This window comes from Chanos chanos, chromosome 1 (genome assembly GCF_902362185.1).
Source record: "Chanos chanos chromosome 1, fChaCha1.1, whole genome shotgun sequence".
NCBI classification, from domain to species: Eukaryota; Metazoa; Chordata; class Actinopteri; order Gonorynchiformes; family Chanidae; genus Chanos; species Chanos chanos.
Window position 1 is genome coordinate 46,759,360 of NC_044495.1, and position 16,609 is coordinate 46,775,968.

At 39.9% G+C, this 16,609-nt stretch overlaps 1 protein-coding gene across 2 annotated transcripts in view; it reads left to right on the forward strand.

The window, feature by feature from the left end:
- The first annotated feature begins 2,702 nt into the window (after positions 1–2,702).
- med27 (mediator complex subunit 27) overlaps positions 2,703–16,609 on the forward strand; it is a 58,081-nt gene continuing 44,174 nt past the window's right edge. For both annotated transcript variants that reach the window (XM_030783208.1, XM_030783216.1), the window contains exons 1-2: positions 2,703–2,905; positions 7,500–7,644. In XM_030783208.1, the coding sequence (XP_030639068.1) occupies positions 2,703–2,905; positions 7,500–7,644 (348 nt within the window). The remainder of the gene's footprint in view (positions 2,906–7,499; positions 7,645–16,609) is intronic.

The window sequence follows — 16,609 nt, forward strand, 5'->3', positions numbered from 1 at the left end:
AGTTCGTTGTCAAATCCAGTCTTTATCTACAAGCGTGGATTTCTTCTGACATCCAGGAAGGATTTGATATAGTTGTTCATGATGAGGACATCTGATTGGAGTATCAAAGCTCAGATTTTGGCACGGTGCTTGAAGTTTTTTGTATCTGCCTTAAAAGAAAAAATGAGAAATTAAGTTGACGTAAAGCAGCAGATAACCAATGTGCAACAAATGCAAAGTGTACCAAACTCAGTATGAATCACTAATCAAAATCAAAATAAATATTAATCTAAAGTTGCTGCACATTGTCGTACAAGTTAATTCCCTAAATGACCAAACTAAATTATTAAAAAACCGACAACAAATTATTTTATGTTTATGTTTGTGAGTGAAGAGCCGAACGACGTAACGTCCAGCAATAAATACTTCAGTTATTTAAAATCTTAAAAGCAAAATTTCAGAACTTAACAGCGTTTCCTCTGTGTTGGCCTGAAAAGGTGAATGTGCACAATATGCCACAATCTAAGAGCCTAATATATAATCAGCAAAACGGCCCCACCAGTTTAAAAAAGAAGAATAGGCTAATAAAACAGGAGAAAGAGAGAATCCCATTAACAAACAATATTGGGCAGAAACACAAGGAAAAAGTTGTGATACAACGCTCAACACATTTGTGCTCGAAGCTCTCCTTTGGCTCTACAGTACTTGTTTTGTTTAAATCGTAATTTAAATTCCACGGTTAATTACATTACTACTCACCTGCAAAAAAAAAACCTCTTCGTGATTATCCTATTAGCCGTTTTTTCACATTCACACATCAGACACGGAGCTGCAGTCTTTCTGTTTTTTTTGTTTTCTCGTGCCAAAGTTTGGCGCTCATCACCTTTGTCAAATAATTTCTATATTTCGAATAGTTATTTTGTTCTAACAAGGATCAGTTTCAACGACAAGTCGTTGTAAACACACCCATGTCCTTACTTTCTGGAGTTGTGAAAGATGATAAAATCACCAACTCTACCTCCCTGAAATAATTTGGCTGTGATTAGTGATTCTTCGCTTGCGACACCCCACTGTAACTCACGGAGTGCCCAGAGAAGTCAGCGCTGCGATTTCAGGCAGGTGCGTTCCTTTGTCAAAGTGTCCATAACATAATGTAGACTCGTGAATTCCCCTCAGATTAACGTGAAATTTCCGTGACCGGTACTCCCGTGCCTAAAAGGATTAGAACGCGTGCTTCATGCCCCACGTAGCCTATTTGTTTCTCAGTCCCCTCGTAGTTTGTACAAGAGCGGTGCAGCAGGATAGGAACGTGTCCTAGATCCAGATCCTTCAGAAACAGACTGTCCGAAATATGAAGAGTTTCTCTTTCTGCGCTGTCCTTGTCCTCACTTTTGTTTCTTACCTTACTTTAACTGACTGTTTTGTCCTGTGAGCTGAAGGGCAGATGGAGAGCGCTTCACAGTGTAGTATCCCACCCCTTAATCTTCATCCTTCCTGTGCCTTCTATGTATCCTCCTCTTTCCTCCACTGTATCTACGATCTATTGCCGTCCCTCACTCATATCATCTATCGGTATTGATTTTAAATGTTTACTGTTGATGTTTAAATGTTTATTTTCTCGAAGTTGTTATTAGGAATAACCATTTTCGTTTTCGCCATCAGTATCAATCATTATGTTGTAAGTACAGTCAAAGAGACAGAACTTCATCTGCCGCTCGAAAATATCTCAGAGGCTGATCGGCTATCCCGCTCCGTTTAAAGGAGAAGTTGACCGGCCCCTCGCGCGATGTACTGGACTAATCTGAATTGACAGAACTAAACGTGCCTTGGTGCAAATTAGTCGTAGAAGAAACACAATATGGCCCACACTGCTATGTAGGCTTATATCTTCAATTTTGTCTGTAGGGTAAAGCGGGGAAACATTTGTTTTTATTCCAGTTCGCTATCACCGTTAATATAAGTTTTTAGTGAAGTTGAGAGCTTTATGCGATGCTACTTGATGAAACTGCGTGCCCCCCACGGATAGTTCGTGAACACCGTTCATCGATCAGTTAACCCGCCAGCAATTCATTTTTGTTCGAACAGGTTTACAGAATAGGCTATGCTTAAATACACATATACATGTAAGCTATCAGACTGCAAAAAATGCATTTGCTTCCACACATGGTCCACATAATCTTTAAGTTAAATGTCCTGTTGGTCTCTTCCAACACTACCATTGCTGTTTGCGTTTGGGTATCGTAAGTAGGCTATATGTCCGTTACTTTGAGGTGCCGTTAACGTGAAATACCTAAAGGTTACACTTCTTGTCCGAACCTGTACCTTGATACATGTCTAGATGAAGTTAGGTTCTAAGGTTTGACTATAGAGGTCGTTTCAGGGAGCAGGCTGTCGAGTAGTTTGTGAACTTTCTGTTTAACAAACAATAGACTTATATTTGAACTGTTGCAGAGACTGCAGACGTTTGGATGAATAAAAAACTAACTAATTTTTGACGAAAATGTCCTACATAAAATGGCATTTCATGGTATTATTCGTGATTAAACAAATGTCTTCTCTCTCTTAACATGCTGTTAAGTGTTAAGTGTCCTATGAAAAATATTACTGAAACGGTTTTAGTATTATTGGTATACATGCGGAGCGTATTCAAAAACTACAAGTCCCAGGAAGAAATCTAAAACTGATGACGACACAGCTGCGCCGGTTTTACCATTAAAACAAACATGGCGGACGTAATGAATGTTGGTGTGAATTTGGAAGCGTTTTCTCAAGCAATCAATGCGATTCAAGCACTTCGATCAAGTGTTACAAGAGTTTTTGATTCGCTCAAAGATGGCATGAAGAATAAGGAAACTCTTGAAGGGCGGGAAAAGGCTTTTATCACCGAATTTCAAGACAACCTCCAGGCAGTGAATCGCGACTTGAAGTAAGTTGCTCATTGCATCTTACAGGAGAATGAGTGTATTCTATCTGTCAGCCTGATCCAAGATCAATAAATTTACCCGAATTCCTCACATCCTCGTTATATACACGAAGCACTTAGTCTGAAATCCACTAGGGCCATACATATAGACAGCTGTAGGTCTGTAAGGTCATAGCTTTCTTTTTATAGAGTTGCAACGTTGTCCGTTCTGTCAAACACCGTTCTAAGTGTCCCACTGTGTTACCGAGCAACCAAGCAACATTTAAATGGAAGTTTGGTGTCAAATGTTTTCATAGCGCAAATTTTGTCACTCTGGGACGGATGACATATCGTGCAGATGTATCGGGCTTATTTCGGTATCATAAGCTTATTTGAGCGCCTGTAAGCCTACTACTGTGCTCTAGAGCATGTCAGCAGTCCTTCATCTTTCGTAAATAATTACCCTCACATATGCGCAAAATGACAAGTATGTCAACAGATGGAACTGTGCAGGTCTGCTGCTTTTCTTGCCCATTTGTCCCTGTGTACACATCTGTTTGTTGTTTCTCTCCGCTCATGTTCTCTTTCTATGTTTTCACTCATAGTGCAGAGTGTCTAGAAAGTGCCAAAAGTCCAGCCATTGAGAATTAGAACATACTCGCTAGCAACAGACACCTCACACAGCTCTGCATTTTCTCACTGCTTAGTGAAGAGACCTCTATAGATAGGGTCTTTGATGCCCAGAGATGTGTGGCTATAGGAGTCAAGACAATAATTCAGAGGATATACAGATAACTAACAAAGCAAAGAAAACACCATCATAAAGTGTCTTGATAAAGGAACTGACTAGGGGTGGCCGATATTTTGAATATACTCGATTAGAGGTGGGCGATATTTCGAATATACTCAATGTATAGTGGCTTGTTCTACGTGCGATGTAGTAAATGACTGTACCACGCACATCGAGTACGAATTGTCACGTAATTTTTTTAAGCTGCCGGCACGAGACTCGCTTTGGTGTTTTGCTTCTCTCACTGTCTCCTATGGCTCTCTCCCTCTCACAGACACAAAAAGGAAAAAAAACTCATACATACGTCACACACACTCAGCTGCCCATCCAGACCACTCTCCTGGGTGAGTGTGTGTGTGACGTGTATAGGTGAGACGTGTGTTTTTGTATCTGGAGGGAACAGGGAAAGAGCCTTGAGAGAGTGAAAGAATTGAAGCGCCAAAGTGAGTCTATACATATAGACTCACAAATTTGTTTTACCATTTCAAATGCCACCCCACTACAAAACCAAGAATGCCTGAAACTCTGCATGTCCACATCTCCACCCACACCAAATAAAACACCAAAGCAACCAGCCCAGAAGCAAATGACCCTGGCTTCTTCATTTTCCAAATCAATCCCACATGACAAAAAAGTCCGAAATGGAATAAAATCACGGCTGCAGTAACCAACTTCATCTCTAAAGACATGGCCCCAGTTAGTGTAATAGAAAAGCTCAGATTCAAAAAAACTCATTAAGACACTTGATCCAAAATATGAATCTGGTCACAAATGTTTTGCAGAGGAAGCTCTACCAGAGTTGTACATTGCAGTGAGAGAAAAGAGGAGATTTTAAAAATATTGAGTTATACATTGTGTATCAAGATATAGCCTAAAAATATCGCAGTGTTATTTATAGGCCATATTGCCCAGCCGTAGTACTGAGCCACCATCGAGCCAAGAGAGTAGGTCCAATGCACTGACATAGATTCTGAGTGTGTGTGGATCTCTACAGCAAAGTGAAACCATCCCTCCACAATTCATTTTTAATCTTTTGTTGGTGGTTTGGGAGCAGATTGTCTGCTTTCTGATGTGTTGAGATATAGTGACTGAGACAGCCAGTTAGTTTATATTGTTTTCATGCTCATTCACTTGTTCAGCGACCACTTGAGCTGTGCAGATGGGGGCATCCTGGGAAAAAAAAAACTATCTCTGGATGAAGGCAAAGGCCTCAAATGGCTTTGTGTTTACTGGAGTTTTTCTTTCCCTCTAAGAGGTTGAGTGGCTGTCAACCATTCCAAGGAATGACACCATACAGCATACTGGACAATGTCAAAACCTTTCTCCTTGGGAAATAAGCATCTGGGCCCACAGGTTTCTCTTGGTATGCTTGACACGTGTACTCATCCACTTGTTGAGAACAGAATGAAAGATGATCTTGTCTGGTCATGTGACCTTTTGTCACTGCCCAGTCGACCTTTACTTTTGTTCTTTACACCTATTGCAGACATCCCGTTTTTAGGCATAATAAGGGGTTTATGCACTGCAAGCCAAACTGACCACCCTCTTTGTTAGGTCATTAGAGGGTTGTTCTTCATGGAAGGTATTCTTTCCTCAAAGCCTGGACTGATATTTGCAGTCAGCTGATTCAGCATTGCTGGTCTGTTTTGTGTTCTCTCCTCTCTCTGGTCAATGCATGAATAACACAGTTGATTAGTATGTGTTTTTAACCTCCATTTACCCTGGTTGATGATGTCTATGCCATCATCACTCCACATAAGATGAAACAAAGGCCAAACAATAGCATGTTGAGCACTCTTTATCTTTGCAGCACCTGCCAAAGCCAAAACATCACCCCTCTGTCAGCCATGGTGACAAAAACAATGGGTGACGGCCTCTGCCTAACTTTTTTTTTTAAACATTACTCAAAGCAAGATGGGATACCAGTTGCTTAATGTAAGTCTAGAACCAGACATGTGTTGAAGCACTTCCCTTATCTCCTCACTAGTCTCCTTTATTTTGGCAGGTACAGGTCAATTTGACATATTTGCAGTGGGAACAAACAATTATTTTTATCCAGAAATCTTTGACGTCACCGCCTTGTGCTGTGTTGCATTTCACACAAATTTCTGGGCAAATAAGTAAATGCACAGTATGAGGGCTCCTGACATTTTCAGGTTAATTTATATTGATTTGCAATCCAGAAATATTTCTCTCCAAAGTATTGTTAGCATATTTTGTACCCTGTTTGGGGCAATCTATAGGTCCATTGACTGTGGTTCTGGGCATTAGCTGAGAATTGACCTTACTTTACTGTAGAGAGCCTCCGTGGGAGTGGAGTGAACTTTTTAACTGACCTGAGCCATTTCCACTGCATTCAGTGTGTGCGTGGCTGATGGAGACTGCAGCTCTTGCACTCTCATCCATTCTCCTTCTCCCTGGGTACCCCTTTGTATTTCCTTAATAACTTTCTTTTTTCCTGACGCAGCAGGCTCAATGCTGTGTAATTTGGCAGTTGAAACTGTTATATACTATAGAAAGAGCTGTGTTAAAAGCATGGCGTCTTTTTTCTCTTTGCTGGTCTTTTTAAACTATGATGCAATTAAATGAAATTCACAGGCATTAAAAAAACTGTGCCACAGTTGTGATCAGGTTACATTTCTATGGTCCACTCCTGATGTGATAGATTAGAAGTTTATGATTTCTTGCAGAAGGGATCTATCATGTGATTTACCTTATATGTAACAAAAAGGTAGTTTAAAATTTGGGTTAAGTTATTTATTCTACAAGCCTAAATTCTGCCGTTCTGCCGGGAGTTTTGGTACACATAGTTGATATGGAGTATTTTCTGCCTTTTAATTTTTTTTTTCCCTATTTGCATACATTACACAGTTGTGTTCACAGCCTATAATGATTATGTTCCAAATTATCCATTGCATTTGTAATCTAACACGGTCTTTCTGGGTTACTGTACATATTAACTGTTAAGTATAATTAGAAAATGACAAGCTCGCAGGGCCAATTCATTATCAGCAGCATGTCTAAAACACAAAGAAAAATGATCCCAGTGTTTCCTGATGTTCATGGAGAGGGTAGTGTTGCTAATCTCTGCGTTGCTAGCTCAGAGGTGTCTGGTTTACTGGCAGTTGCAAATGCTAATTTGCTCGGTTGACTTCCCGCGTATCCACGCAAAGGAGTCTCAGCCACTGGAAGAACTGTTGCAAGGTCCTATTAGCTCAACCTATGAAAAATGATCATTATCCCTCCCAGAGGACACAACAGCACCTGCTCTAGTTTTTGTCTGTTGTGGAAGCAGACAGGGTCTTCTGCTACATCAAATGCATTTTTCTTGTCAGGAAACATCTTTTGTCCTTTGTAGTTTTTCTCTAGATGTCAATGTCCTTTGCAAAATGTGTTTTTAAACCGCACAGGATGTGTTGGAGGAAATGTGTTATTAATTTAAGGGGACCATCCAAAACCACCCTAAACCTCACGCAGTTTCACTTTTGGCTTGAGAAGTCATCTGTAGATGACTGTACTTTGCCTTCACGTTGAATTTCAGGTTATATTTACCTCAGTGGAGCACTGGCTCTGATGTAGGCCACTGTTCTGCTGACACTTGCAAATACTTCTCAAATAGCAGTGCTTTGGATAGAAAGACAGTTATTCATTCATATGTGATAGTATATTCACGCTTCCCTTTGATGTCTGGACATACAGGTGATGTGATAAATAACTAACAGAATAAAGCCATAAATATGTCTCTCTCTGTCTGTCTGTCTGTCTGTCTGTCTCTCTCTCTCTCTCTCTCTCTTTCCGTCTCTGCTCTCGCTCTCTCTCTCTCTTTAGTGAACTGGAGCGTCTGAGCACGTTGGTTGGCAGGCCGTCAGAAAGCCACCCTCTACACAACAGTGGCCTGCTGAGCCTGGATCCGGTTCAAGACAAAACCCCTCTGTACAGCCAGCTTCTCCAGGCTTACAAATGGTCTAACAAGGTAAGCTGCTCTGAGATCAGCTCACAGGCCCTGTGAAGCGCAGGCATTCAGCAGGGGATATGAGTCCACTGGCTATGGTGAAACAAGACGTGTGATAGGAGCTTGATTCAGACGTTTTCCACACTGTCACTAATAACCCCCTGACAGAGCGCTCGGTCATTTCAAAGTAAAGGTGGCCAGCTGTCAGCCACAAACCTTAACGGCACATTCAGTTTTCAACCAATAGCGTCCCTTTGTGGGTGAAAAAGTCTCTTTGGCCATGGACTTATATTAGTACCTTACCTCTGAATATGTGAGGAGATGGTTTAATTGTGTGGTCATCTAAGTGTGTGCATAGAAAAGACAGAACACATGCACACACACAACTTTTGATTATGATGTGAAATCTCTCATTTTTTCTAATCCCCCCTCAGCTCCTTTCATCCATGGGCCAAAATGTTCAAAATTCAAGAAATTCTTACTCTTACAAGCTTGAGGAAATAGAAGATTTTTGGCAAAGGGACTCTGTGATATGAACAAAATGTCATTATGTACATAAATGTAATGATTAGGTATCATGATTAAATGTCATGATCAAATGTTATGTGATTAAATGTGTTATTAAAAACTGTAATCTTGAGTAGGAATTCATCACTCCTTTTGCATGAATTTGAGCAATTTTATTGCATTTTTCTTCAATAGACCGAAAACTACTGAAGAATAAAACTCCTGCAGCAAAGCTGAAGTTGAAAAGATGCTCACAGTGAAAGATACTGACCTTAACTATAAGCTCATTTCTCCAAGGTTATCACAGCATTGTTCTTTGAACAAGTTTTGAATTTTATATAATTTTTATTAAATTAATCATTTTTGAGCTTATCAGCTGCAACAAGGCTCATCAATGTGTAAAACAAATGCTCAGTGTTTCTTAAACAAATGCTGTTAACCTTTGAAAATAAAATAAATATTCAAAACAGTTAATTAGTTTAAACCATGAAGTTATAAGAAGCTTTAGAGAAGTTACCATAGTAACCACAAAAAAGCCAAACGAAAGATAAGGATCATTTTTAAAAAATAAATAAATAAATTAACAAAAAGAAATGTAAAAAAAAAATCATTGCAATCGGTAATTCAAAATTTACTACAAGTAAAATTACCACTACTCAACGAGAGTACAAAGGAAAGCTGCCTAGTGACACTAACTGGAATACTTGTACCTGGTATGATACTTGGCCATAATGACATTAACTGGAATACTTGTACCTGGTGTGGTACTTGGTCATAATGACATTAACTGGAATACTTGTACCTGGTATGATACTTGGTCATAATGACACTAACTGGAATACTTGTACCTGGTGAGGTACTTGGTCATAATGACATTAACTGGAATACTTGTACCTGGTGTGGTACTTGGTCATAATGACATTAACTGGAATACTTGTACCTGGTGTGATACTTGGCCATAATGACACTAACTGGAATACTTGTACCTGGTGTGATACTTGGCCATAATGCTGCATTGGAGGTAATGCTTTTATCCCTTCTCTGGTAACAGCATAAAGGAAAAACATCTTTTAATTGAAGCAGCTGAGCATGCAGAGCTCATTGTCAGAATATAATTGCCTTGTTTGTCACTGCTCATGTCTTGTACCACTCTGCTTCGTGCCCTTGCCACCAGCTACACTGCACCTTGGGCTTCGTCATGCAGAAATCAACAAAGCTCTGCTACTCACTGTCCTTCACATGACATTGTTAAAGCAATGTGTAGACTGCTCTTTAAGTCCATCTCTGTTGTAAATGCAAGGTCTCTCAGGCAGATGCATATTTCTGGCCTTTGTTAGTTTGACCAGATAGATACCAGATTGACTGCGGTTATTGATGAGGCTGAAAGCATCTGAGTATCACTCGTGGTCTTGTTCATATAAAGAGTAGAGTTTACGATGTCGCGACAATACACTCTTTATACCCTTTTCTCAATTCATTTATGTAAGCAGTAAATTTGGCTAGTAAGTGTATTGTCTGAAAATAGTGAGTACTGGGTGATGTGAAAAGGCACTTCTGCAGTGGGCATGTGAATCCACCAAAACAACATCATCATACTTAGGATAATATTATAACCATACAAAAACGGACAAACTGCATAGTGCCTTTACTTGTTACTGCATGGAACTTTAAAAGAAATATTTTTTTCTTTTCTTTTAAAAACAGGGTACAGATGTTACAGGTTACAGATGTTTGGTAATAGCCTACATATTAGCGGCTAATGTTGAGGTTTTGCTCAATTGTTATTGATCATTAAATAGTCAAACTAATTTGAGGTTGTTGTCATTCGTCAACCTAGGTGTAACCTATGTTATATTTGCGTTTGTAACATATACAGTTATTGAAACGTGACTAGTAAGTTTCAGATTTGTCCGGTAAAATAAATTCTTTCCGGACACCAGACCGATAAGAAAAAATGATAGCGGAAACCCTGTCCCATACCACCGTAGTGCTGCTTTTCCTCTGGACTCAATTGTCCAGCGTTGCCTCTGGCTCAGTGGAGGCCATTCTTCCACAATAGTATCTCGCTGTGTGCGAAATCACTCCCTACTCACTACCCCCTACCCCCTACTCACTATATAGTGTTTGGTACATAGAACACTCACTAGGGGATACGGGCAGACAGCTGTTGATACATTTCAGACACTATTTGGATGTTATGCTGCTACATAATTATGCACCGGATATTCGTCATGTTTTATCTCTGTCACATAAACAAACGCCAGAACCTCTGCATCTGACTGGTCTGTAAAGACTTGCCTGATTTCACAAGACAGGCCACAATGCATGATGGTCTTAGTCGATCGATGTAGGGTACATCGGTTGTACCCTGCTTTTCACGATGCATTGTGGGATACTTGAGTGAACTATATAGGGTATAACAATTCTCACTGCACTACAAAATGGCGGACGCACTATATAGTGCCCTATATAGTGAGTAGTTTCGGACACAGCGTCTGTCTGCAGAGCTGCAGAGCCACAGTTTTACGCCTAACAGCCGTTTCACACCAGCAGTTTCAGGCCAGTGGAATTCAGCGCATGCACTGACACTTTAGGGTTAGGGTTAGGGTTAGACAATTGGCCATTGGCGTGAAACTGCAGCTCTGCAGTCAGACCCTTCTCCATTCTTCCGCACTAGGAATGTAACGTTTTCCTTGGGTTTCACGTGTTTGTTGTCGGTGGGCGTATACGCAGTTACCTTGGGTCACTTCTGATTGGTGAGCATAACTGGTACACAAGGGGCACGGCACTTCTGATTGGTGAACATGACTGTCACACAAGGAGGACGGCATAAATTTGTAAAACGTTTGAAACGACACTTTAAACCCCTGGGTCAGCGTAAAGTATATCCTGAATCGCAGTCTTTGCGATTTGCTAATCGCACTGATTCAAATCGCGATTTCAATTTGAAATCGATTAGTCGCTCAGCCCTAATTTTTAATAACAGATTTTGAGTATTTTCATGTTTAAATCATTTACAGCACAAATATGCTAAGTCAACAAAGCATTTCAGAGCAAAGAGAAGAACATGTGACACATGAGGATTTTTATCGCACCTAAATTAACAAACAAACAAACATTTGTTTGCACTGAACAAAATCACAGCTCTCTGATATTTTGATTTTATAAGATGAGTCATTTTCTTAGCTGTAGTTATGATCATAAAATTACTGAAAGGTGTCTGTTTTTCATTCGCAAATTTTTCATTCATTCATTCATTCATTCATTCATTCATTTGTTCCTACATTTATTTGCTCATTCATTCATTTATTCATTCATATACTTATTTGTATTTGTAAGGTTTTGTTTAACAGTTTTCCTACTAACCTAAATGTTTTAAACTAATTAGTGTTTTTTAATTTAACATGGACAATTTGTCTCCTATGATTTGCGTATTCATGATAAGAGGACAGAATTTCTTAAATGTTTGATTTTAAACAAGGGCCTTTAAACACTCCTGGGGCCATGTACACAGATGGCGTATGGCCCAGAGGGTACGTCCCTGATACTGAACAAATCTGGAGCCTCTCGTGGTAGTCCTCTCCTTTTCCTTCACTATCCATTACACATTCAAGTAGTTCTTTTGATCATCTCTCCCTTTTGTAGTGTGAGTGTCTTCAAACAAATGATGCAACTCTCACAGTAATTGCACTCCAACTAAAGGGTACTTGACTTTTATTTCTCTTTGGTGTTTTTAGCGCAGGTGAAAACAAGCACCACATTTGATTTTTTTTTTTTTTTGCTCTTTTTTTGCTCTTTTTTTTTTTTTGGACCATTCACAAATTACAATTTAGGTAGAGAATGTTGAAGATTTTTCTTTTCCCTCTAATGATGATGTATCATTAGACATGCTCTCTTTGAATAGAGCTATCTGTTTTTGTTTTTTTTTTTATTTCTTTTTCATCATTCTTGTTTGAATGTTGTTAGTCTGTTGCTTTGCTTTTTATACAAGTCTGTTTTTTTTACAGTTAGATTTTGCTAACTGAAGGCAGAAGGAGTACTGAATTGACCATGATTTGAGAGGTATTGGGAAACAGTGTTCCCTAATACCAAGTTTAATTTCTCATGTGAGCAGACTTCAGGAAATGGTTGGCATTTAGCTTGTGGATTAGAATTGCATACAACTCTCTTACTGACCGCACCGGATGCATCTCCTTGACAGAGAAGGATGAAAGTGCTGAGTCAATACCAGTTTTCCACTCACGATCTGTCTGCACAGACCATGTTCCTCTGTTTTCTTCATCCAGCATCACTCAGATTCTCTCTCTCTCTCTCTCTTTCTCTCTCTCTCTCTGTCTCTCTGTTATGCACCACTGCTCTTATTGTTTTGAGACGCAGTACCTACAGATCACCACATTCCAGGATACAAGGCCAGAATGGGACTAAGAGATTAATCTTAGGTCTTATTTGGTACCATTTCTGTTTTGTTTTGTTAATAAATTTTGTTTTGCATCTAAGCCCCATGTAAGATGTTGCTTTCCAGGAAACTCCTATGCTAGGAACAGAATTTCTGTCTGTAGATGCTTTAAGCCTCTACTTAAAGCAAACTTTCTTTCTTTCTTTCTTTCTTTCTTTCTTTCTTTCTTTCTTTCTTTCTTTCTTTCTTTCTTTCTTTCTCTCTTTCTCTCGCTCTCTCTCTCTGTGTCTCTTCCCATTGGTCAGAAGAAAGCATAATGGGCATTGGCAGGCCCCTCCTCTCATCTCCTGTGTAATGTTTGGCCTTTGTTTCTTTCCCACACTCTGAGGCCGTAACCCAGCGGTGCTGGAGCTTTAGCGGTGGATTAGGTGAGTCTCGGCTGGCAGATGTGGAGGTGGGCGAGGTGTCTGCCGGGGCTTTGCTGCAGGAGTATTGATGCTCCCACCAGTTCTCTACCCAGGACTGCAACACTGACCTCTTCCTCTAATGTAGACAAAATCAATGAGACACCTTCTACAAATGCAAATCAGGCCCACAGTAATGCCAACGCGCTTTTATCCCATATCGTTTTCTGTTTGGCTCACGGTTCCTCCGTCTGGATCAGTCACTGACTTTCTGCGTCAGTTAACAGTTGCACACTGCATATAGACATGAGGAATTTTGATTGGCAGATTAAAAAGTTGTTCCGAGTCTTTAACGAAAAAGGATTTCTCTGATGTAGTCTGAGTGTAAATGGATCAAGAATGGGCAATTAAATGGATCACACACAAATAGAAAAATACAAAGGGTAAAAAGATAAACAGATTTTAGAAATCTTTATCTTTCCAGTTGGTCAACTCTAAACCCAGAAGGCCACCAATTTTTTTCCCCTTTCCCTATCTCTTTGTAAAATTCCCATCTTGATGGGCTTCATCCGCAAACCTTGCTTTTCAAGTAAGCATCGTCGAAGATACCTTATTATAATGTATGACAGTCTTTCTGCCAACTTGGAGGAGTTTTATTTGGTTTTCCTCTCAGTGTGTTGGCTACAGAGTGGCAGAAGAGGGGCGTATTTCCAGCCATACTCCTGTCTGCCTCAGATGAGCAGACCAGACGGTCATAAATGTACTGTAACAAGGAACATGTTTAACTCAGTCAGTGAGCTGTGACCACTTACAGTTGACATTCTCATGGGTTATGGATTACTTTCATACACTGCGCTAAAGATTTTAGAGAAACCCGGGCTATTTACTAATGGTCCGAGTCCATTAGCTAGCTTGCTAACATCCATCTCTTTTCACCTCAAGATGCAAGACAAGTGAGTTAGGTCATTTCTGTGCAAACAGAAGGAATAACGACTGAATTATGGATTTGTAAAGAGGGGACATAGGGGTTGAAGAAGCTCCAGTAGATTTCCATCGGTGCAAACACACAGCAAAGGAGTGTTATAGTTACGACTACTTTGGCTCCAAACAAAATGAAAATGGAGTAAGGAATGGAACGTGCAGTTTTGGAAAGTTGGTATTGCGGGGGACAACCAAAATTTGTCCACCTTTACTGTTGACAGTGTGATCTTCTCTTCCAGCTACACCATTCTTGGTGCAATTTAGCACTGCTTGCTTAAACATATGTGAAAAGGACTATTGAGGGAATTTTGAGGACAAATCTTACGATACATTATTCAAAGGGAATAACAAGGACATAATTATGTCTGGAAATTACATTCGGATTCAGCGGTTCGTTTTGATTTGTGAGGGAATCGGTAAGCATTTCTTTAAAAGGAAAACACATGCTCAGCCCCCGGCAATTACCTGTCACTCAGAATCACGCAAGTCTGATACACTCAGTGCCGAGAGATCTCAAGGTCTGATGCTTCCTGAGGCCTGTGGTTTATTAAACAGATGCAAAAAAAACACTTTTCACTCTAGGTTGCTCTAATGTAATGTGACCACGTATTTCCGGGGATGGCCCCTTGGCCTGTCAGACCCTCTTTAGACCTCTGCCCAGTGAATTATGTATTAGTTTCTCTCTGCTATGCCTTTCCATGGAATCATACAGTGTGTAAGCAACAGAAGAACTCTGCTTGGTTACCCCTCAGAGAAATTCTGAGAATCCTCAGACAAATACAATTTTTTTTTCTTTCTGTTTTCTGCCTTATAAGCTCCTTAATGCAGTATAATTGATTGAGACATGCTGATAAATTCCACATGCTTTGGTTCTGTGGAATGTTCCTGGATATTTTTGGATTTGACTGGCGGTAAAATACCCCTCAAACTGATTGGTGTGAATCTTCTTTTATGTATTATGTAATTGCGGCCTTATTTTGTGTAACCTTCAGTTTGAGACTTTTTGCATTTCTGTACACTGCAGTGAAAGGTGGTAAATCGCTGAGAAAGAGTGACCATAAGTGAGTTTTAGTGAGAAACAGGAGTGTGTCATTTAAGATTTGTACCCTATATGTGTATAGTACATGCTTCATCATTTTATGACATGTCATAATGTTTGACAGAGCACATGTTATTGATACAGTATAAAACTCCCTTCAGAATGACTCTGTTTTACAGCCACATTCAGTGAGAAAAGTTAAGTTAGAGTTACAGCCTTCAGTGTTCAACTTTTAATAGTAATCACAGTACATTTATTTATGTATCGTATAAAATCTCCCTTAGGGTGTTTCTTTTTTTTTAAGTTCAAATGGAGTATCAGTTGTATCTGAGTACCTGAGCAACGAACCATTTTCCCTGCTCTCTTTTTCCCTATTTATCTGTTTAACCACTTCTCTCATTCTTTATCAGTGAACTTTCCCTCATCTCTCCTGCATGATGCAGAAGATACTAGATCACCGTCAGTCATCCCCCAGGCTTGTAGAAGCTTTCCATGTGTGTGTGTAAGTGTGTGTTGAGGAATGAGTGTTTCATGGCGCACAACAGTGAGACAAACACTCTCAGGTTTTCTTTTCGCCTGCAGACTGACAGAGACATCAGGGAGCACTGAAACATTTAAGCACCTGCTTATCTCTGCTTTAGCGCACAGTTAAGACATCAAGCTGTTCTCCTGTCATCCATTACCATCCCCGCTCCTCTCTCCTCCCTGCCAGCAATCCCGGTACCCTGCCACCGAGAGCTAATTAATTTTTTGGGACATACCACAAATCCACCGCGATGGGGCAGTGACGATGTGGAACCTCTGAAAGCCTGGGAAAACCCGCTGTCAGATAGTGCCAACCTAAAAAAAAACAAAAAAAACATCCATGGCAAATCCTGCAGGAATAATCAAATGCTGGGTTTCTACGTTTTCTAGCTGTCTGCACCTTAATGAATGAGTGTCATTAATTGCACAGTCTGCGGCTGAGTCTTAAGCCTTTCTTAGACTCCTTACAAGAACACAAAGCTGTTAATCGAAGTGCTCTCTGAGTTTAGACAAGGGATTGAAACAGTGTTTGTGAGAGAGTTGATTTAGGTTTTTTGCACAGTCTTTCTAGTGTAAGAATGCGTTGAGCCGATGAATGACAGTGAAGAGCTGTGGATACAGGAGTGTTTGGCACACCTGAAACCCTGAATGGGGTGTGGCTTAAGACTTCCTGTTGCTGACACAGTGTTTGAATTGGCTTTGTTAAATGACAGACATATTATCAGATTGAAACAGAAAAGTCCACTTGTTCAGAGTTATGAAATTTCATTGATATGACTTTGTAGAGATTTTTGATGAAAAGAATGTGGCCAAAGTGAGTTAATTTGGCATTTGACTGTTGAGATGACAGACAGAAATGCTTTACATTATTCATCAAATGAATAGAGGCATTCTTACCTGTAAGGAGCATTGTACTACATATTCTAATTTCATCAGGTTGTTGTTAATGAGTTGAAGAGGTTACTCAGATGCTTTCCAGATGGCAGGTCTTGTGGCCTGGATAATCTTGAGAGTAAGCCAATCAAAATAACTGCATTCACTGAGCAGATATTTAAAAGGTGTTTTATTCAGGTGGAATGTGTGTCTGAAGGGAGGCAGCAAAAGTCAACACCACGACCAAAAACTACCAAAAAC